General features: G+C 37.6%; 1 protein-coding gene across 12 annotated transcripts in view; it reads left to right on the top strand.

Moving 5' to 3' along the window:
• Positions 1-19: 19 nt before the first annotated feature.
• Positions 20-6,246, top strand: part of INTS13 (integrator complex subunit 13) — a gene marked incomplete at its 3' end in the record, with an annotated part of 31,025 nt that continues 24,798 nt past the window's right edge. For 3 of the 12 annotated variants that reach the window (XM_081060928.1, XM_081060937.1, XM_081060932.1), the window contains exons 1-4: positions 25-464; positions 564-733; positions 1,531-1,766; positions 3,838-3,912. In XM_081060928.1, coding sequence (XP_080917054.1) covers positions 1,542-1,766; positions 3,838-3,912 — 300 coding nt within the window. In that variant the 5' untranslated portion in view covers positions 25-464; positions 564-733; positions 1,531-1,541. Of the gene's footprint in view, positions 1,124-1,530; positions 1,767-3,837; positions 3,913-6,246 lie in introns of those variants that run through there. The other 9 variants (XM_081060938.1, XM_081060926.1, XM_081060933.1 and 6 more) reach the window with 6 other exon arrangements.

Raw genomic sequence — 6,246 nt, 5'->3', positions numbered from 1 at the left:
GCTGGGCGTCTCACAAAGTCTCGCGAGTTTTGCCAGGGAACCCGGCCTGGGTGAAGAGACCGAGAAGGGGAGACCGGGTGGGAGGGCTTTACGCTTAAGGGGCCGTGGCTGGTTTAGCCGGTTCTATGGTTGGTACTTGGCTGTTGGGGAGGCTCTCAGGTCGCCCGGAACAAAATTCCCAATGGGTGACTGGGAAAATTAGCCGGTAGGAAATCTTGAGGGTCGGAAGCATTTTTTCCCCCCTTGGCTCCGCCCTCTTCCTGTTCCGCGACCTGGGCGTCTGGCCCACCGAGGGGGAAGGGCAGCTTGGCGGGGCCGTCGAAGAGTGCTCTGCGCACGCGCGAGTCCCAGTGTGTGAGTGTTTGTGTTCACGCGCACGCGCGCGCGCGCTCCTGCATTTAGGAAGCTTGGGAAGAACCGGTGTGTTAGGAGATGAGCGGGGAAAGCCTAGTCCCCTGTCTTTGGTACGAGATACTCCTGACTGTGCGCTGACCCTCCCCACCCAGCCAGCAGCCTTTGCCAGAGAGGCTGTACTTTATAGCTTCTGTTCGTTTTCTCTGCAGGACCAGGCACGAAAGTAAGCTAACCTCAATCCTGAGGTCTTCCTTATCCACTCACCTTATACTTTCCACCCCGCACCCTCCAGCAGAGTGTGTCTAGATTTCTCAAAGAAGAGTTTTGCATGAAGGGGAAATGCATTTGGAAGCAGAAGAAAATAGCTGGATTGTAAAAAGTCAGTTCGTTTTGATGAACACCTTTTTTCCTGCTTACCATGTGCTTTTTGAATGTGGTTTGTTCAGTATAAGATTTTATTAGCGAAGCGAGGGAGTTTTTGTAAGAAAAAGTTTTAAAAGTTTCTCCTCCCCACCAGTGTGATGGTAGCAACTAAGTTTCTCTTCTACGTGATAAATTGCTGTGGCGTTTCGAAAGCTAAGGGGGAGATGGTGAATTTGGGGCCCTTGCCCTAACGCGAAGACCTGAAATGCGGTTGTGTTCAGAGATATCTATTATGTTTTGGTCTTGCCTTTTGCTGTCACTCTTCTTTCCTGTCTTTTCCACCCGCTGCTTTTTTTCAGAAGCCTTGAGACTGTTTGGAGGGGGAAGCTCAAAACTCCTGACTTGGGTTAGTTTGGGGGTTTATATGTGATTGATGTCAATTAGCAAGGATCATTAAAGTGTATTTGAAGAGTATTTGTCGTTTATGATGTAAGAAAGGGAATCAGCTACAATTTGTGAACATTTTCTTCTGACTATTTCAAGTTCATTCAAAAAGCAAAAAAATATGTATGGACTGTAATTTTTCCTGTGATTGATAGAGTGACAGCTCAATATGGTGTAGCTCATCCCTTGCATTGGTAGTTACTTTCTGGTTATGACCTCATTAAATCTTGCCCTCTACTGGATACATTTCTTTGGATAATGATTATTCATGTTCCCTACCAAATCTTGAAGAAAAGACAATTAGAGATGATTTAAGGTTATTAAGTGTTATGTATAAGACATTTGACTAATATATCTTATCCCTTACAGGTTAAAACAAAATGAAGATTTTTTCTGAATCTCATAAAACAGTGTTTGTTGTGGATCACTGCCCTTACATGGCAGAATCATGCAGACAGCATGTCGAGTTTGATATGCTGGTGAAGAATAGGACCCAAGGAATCATCCCTTTGGCCCCCATATCTAAATCATTGTGGACATGCTCAGTAGAATCTTCCATGGAATATTGTAGAATAATGTATGATATATTTCCTTTCAAAAAGCTGGTGAGTGTGAAGCAAAATCATGATTTTTTGGGATGTACTTAACTGCTTACTACATTTTTTTATATATGAATTTGCTGTAGCTTTGACTTAGAACTGTTTGTTTGCTACTTGAAAAATGTGATACGTAGAACTCCCCTTTGGGATTAAATGTCATGTGTATTTAATTGTGACCAATAATAACAGCTAACAATTGTGGCGCACTTAACGTGTGCCAGGCATATTCCAGAGTGCTTCATGTGTATAAACTCCTCCAGTTCTCACAACAATCCTATGAGGTAGTTACTATAGCTACTGGGATAATATTTAAAGTGTGTAATAACCGGAATGGTACAGATACTGACCATTAATTTTTGCCAGCCTGAGCAGAAGGGAATGTTGGCTGTAAGTAATTTGTCAGACTGTGCTTTGAAGTACCATCTGAATATCAGCGTTTTTTATTACTGCCATGTTGGAGATGCAGAAACTGAGGTAAAGAGAAGAAACTTGAGCTAAGTTACATAGCTAGTTAGAGGCAGAACCAGAATTTGAACCTAACCAGGCTTGCTGCTTAAACATAGTTTTAGTGAATGTGTGCTAAACCGCTACAGAATTTGGCCATGTTAGAAAGAAATGCTCTTAAGAATGCTAAGCGGAAATCGTTTTTATCAATGAGAAGTGAAATTGTATATTGATAGGAATTCTCAAGTATAAAAATTCAGATTTCAGGATCTCAACTGTTTTATTTTGGCAAAGTCATTTGGTTAGCCATAAATGGACGATTTGTTTTCTGTCTGATTTTGGAGCAGCCTAGGCTGGGACCTAGCCAATTCTTAGACTGGCAAAGGTAGGGCAATTACAGTAAGGCTGAATGTAGAGAGTCTAATATACATTCAGATATATTCCAAATTAAAGAAAAAGTGCAAATTGTGCATTATGTAGGGTAAAAAAAAAAAAAAACGAGAAAGGATAATGTCATGATTCAGGGCACAGGCTTTGGCTCAAATCCTGGCATTACTAGCTACTAGCAGTGTGACCTTGATCGTATTGCTTAATCTGTCCAAGTCTCAGTTTCCTCCCTTGTAAGCGTAACACCTACTTTCTACAGTTGTAGGATTTCAATGAGATAATGTAAGTAAAGTGGCTGGTAAAATATGTCTCTGTCTGTTAAGCCTTCAGTGAGATGGCTGCTTATCAAACTTATCAGGGAAGCAAAACTAGTATTTCATGGATATTAGGAAAAAAGATCATGGATTAGATCATGTAGTCTAATGATCCAAAAGGGAAAGAAATGGTCTCACCCTTTTCCCAAAAGGGAATTGTTGATATACTTGTTGATAAAGTGTTGATATACTTTCTAGTACACATATATTCTTACGGTCATTATCATTTTACTTGATAGTATTTTTTTTTTTTTTTTGCATTTTACTTTAAAATATAGAAGAAAGTCCAAATCTAGTATTTTAGCTTTCGGTGCTATATGTGATATGGGTACTGCCTACTTTTCTGAGCTTATCTCCTGCCCTTCTGCCTGCTCTGATCTTTGCCCTTTTGAGGATACCCCTTTAGAGGCCTTTGCGTTGGCTGTTCGCTATACCTGGAATTCTCTACCCCCAGCTCTTTCTTTGGCTGGTTTCTTTTTGGTCATTTCCCTTCAATTGCCATTTCTATAGAGAGCCCTTCTCTGTCCAGCCAACCTAAACTAGCTAATCAACTTCTTTTTCTTTGCATTTATCACTCTCTGAAGTGATTTTGTTCATTTATTTGTTTGTTTGTATTCTTTCTGTACTGCTTTCTATCTTACCAAATCCCCCAAACCCCTGGCTTTCCCCACATTGTGAGTGACAGAACTGTTTTATTCGTCACTATATTCCCATATCACCAGTGCTGAGAATAGCACCTGTCATGCACTAGGCATTCCATACCTATAAAATGAATGAATGATTCAATCAACAAATCAGAGCTAGAGACTATATTATTTTATTTTGTTTGTAATTCTTTTTACTATTAACTAACAGCAAACTTTATATTTTAAATTTGATGTGATGGAGTAGAATTGGACTTGAATACTAATTATTTCTTTGAAATCTATTAGGTGAATTTCATTGTGAGTGACTCTGGAGCACATGTTTTAAATTCTTGGACTCAAGAAGACCAAAATTTGCAGGAGGTATGGTTAGATTTTGAGCTGTGGCCTTTTTGAAAATTATGTGAATGCAGGAATACTGTATTTAAAAAATGATTAAAAACTTTTTATCAATATAGTATTTGCACATAGTTTTAAAACACTAATACTAAAAGGGAAACAGCTATCCATTCTAGTCTTTCCCCACTTCCTAGTAGCAAACTTTCAAGTCTTAGCTCATGTAGTGTTTACTTCCATATTTCTAAATAACATTTTTTGCTGCCATTTATAGAGTTTAAATTTTATTTATTTAATTTAATGTCATTGTCGATGAGGATTTACCTTTTATATTCCCTCTCACCCATGCTACTATGCCTGCCCCTTTCCCTTCTCTCATTTTCTCAATATTGTTATATCAGGATTTTTGGTTAATGCAAAATTCCATTTTTGCTTTATAATGTCTATGTAAAGTGTTATTGACTGCTCAGGCAAGTATAATACATGTGATTATTTCCTTTCTTTTTTTAAGATTTCATTGAGATGTAGTTGGCATACAGTATATATAATGATACATAACACTGTATCAGTTTAAGGTGGATAGCATAATGATTTTGACTTACGTATTATGTTCTTATACAACTTTTTGCTTCTGGAATTTATCATTTCTTCTTAATTTGCTTAGTTTTTTGTGTATCTGTTGGTGCTTTTTCTCACGTCTCTACAAAACTTTTCAGTTTTTTTAATGATAAATGTATTAGAAATTTAGCAGTTTTATTTTTAAAATTTTTTTTCTTTGGAAAAGTTCTTGGAGCAGTTTTCTGCTCCGCTTCGAATTGGCTGCTTTCCAGGCTGGGTGCACTGCTGTCCTCCTCTCTTCCTATTTTTCAGATCCCATTTTTATCCCCTCTTTTTCTTTCTGTAATCTCTTGTTTTGGTGGAGTACAACCTCCAGAATTTCTGTAACTTACATATCAACAAGTACACTTTGTTGATACTTGGGGTATAGAAATGTTAGGTTAGAAATGACTTTTTCCTCAAAATTTTGAGTTTTATAGCTTCTAGTGTTATTGAGAAGCTTCTAGTGTTATTGAGAAGTCCAGTATCATTGAGAAGTCCAGTATCATTTTTATTCATAATTTCTTTCTGAAACCTTTTACAATCTTTTCTTTCCCCTTTATGTTCTGAAATTTCTCAGAGATGTGCTTTGGTGTTACTCTTTTGTCATTCATGTGCTAGGCTTTATATTATTCAGGAAAATTTCTCTGTATTGTTTCTTTGATAATGTTCTTGTCTCTGTGTTCTGTGTTTTTCGGGAATCCCTATCAGTGGGATGTTGGACCTCCTGGATTAAATTTCTTATTTTTTTGGTCTAAATTTCTTATTTTTTTGTCTGCCTCTTATTGTTCTACTTTCTGAGCCTTTCACCTGTTTCCTTTTAACCCTTATATGGAACTTTTTACTTAATATTGTTTTTAATTTCTGAGAACTTTTACTTATGCTTTAATTGTTTCCATTTTTGTCATATCCTTTTCTTGTTTCATGGGTATTATTTTTTAATCTGAAAGTATTAATAATGTATTTGAAGTTTTCTTTTTGATCTCTCTAGTTCTCAAGAGTTCTTTTCATGTTGAGGTATTTGTTAAAATGCCTGCTGATAAGCAGCTGTGCAATCTTATTTAAAGGCAAGCCACTAAACAGCAGATTAGAAGATCTGTAGGTATTACTAACCGGGCTTCAATGTGGTTTAATTGTTTTCACTGGGGGAACCTCCAAATATCGGAATCAACAGATCATCTCTCTGGGACTGTTCAAGGTATTATTTTTTAATCTGAAAGTATTAAATTGTTTTACCTGTGTGCTATAAACTTAGTTGTCCGCCTTCTGGGAGCCAGGGTGGATTCGACTGTTTAGTAGCAGACTTTTACTCAGTCTTTCTGTTTTTGGTCTAGTACCGTGCTGTCCAACATAGGAGCTACTAGCCATATATAGCTACTATTAGCTATTAAATAGCTACTATTCAAATTAATTACAATTAAATACAATAAAAAATTCAATTTCTCTAGCCATGTTTCAACTGGTCAATTGAGGCTACCCGTAGATGGTGACTACTGTATTGGACTTCACAGATACAGAATATTTCCATCATCACAGAAAGTTCTATTGGGCAGCACTGGTCCAGTATCTTACCTTTCTACCCTCCTGTGTCTTGTGGTATTCCTGCTTGGAACCTTCTGGTTCAGTTCTTCAAAGCAATGTGATTCTGTATCTGGGGGGATCGGGGAAAGGTAGTCACTTACATAGGTAGGCTGTGAGTAAGATCTGTGAGTCAATTTGTTGTTTATGCTGACTTTAAGCCATTCATTGATTTAAATATCTTGC

Source organism: Rhinolophus hipposideros (assembly GCF_964194185.1).
Source record: "Rhinolophus hipposideros genome assembly, chromosome: 9".
Classification (NCBI taxonomy): domain Eukaryota; kingdom Metazoa; phylum Chordata; class Mammalia; order Chiroptera; family Rhinolophidae; genus Rhinolophus; species Rhinolophus hipposideros.
This window is presented reverse-complemented; position numbering and strand designations above follow the sequence as displayed.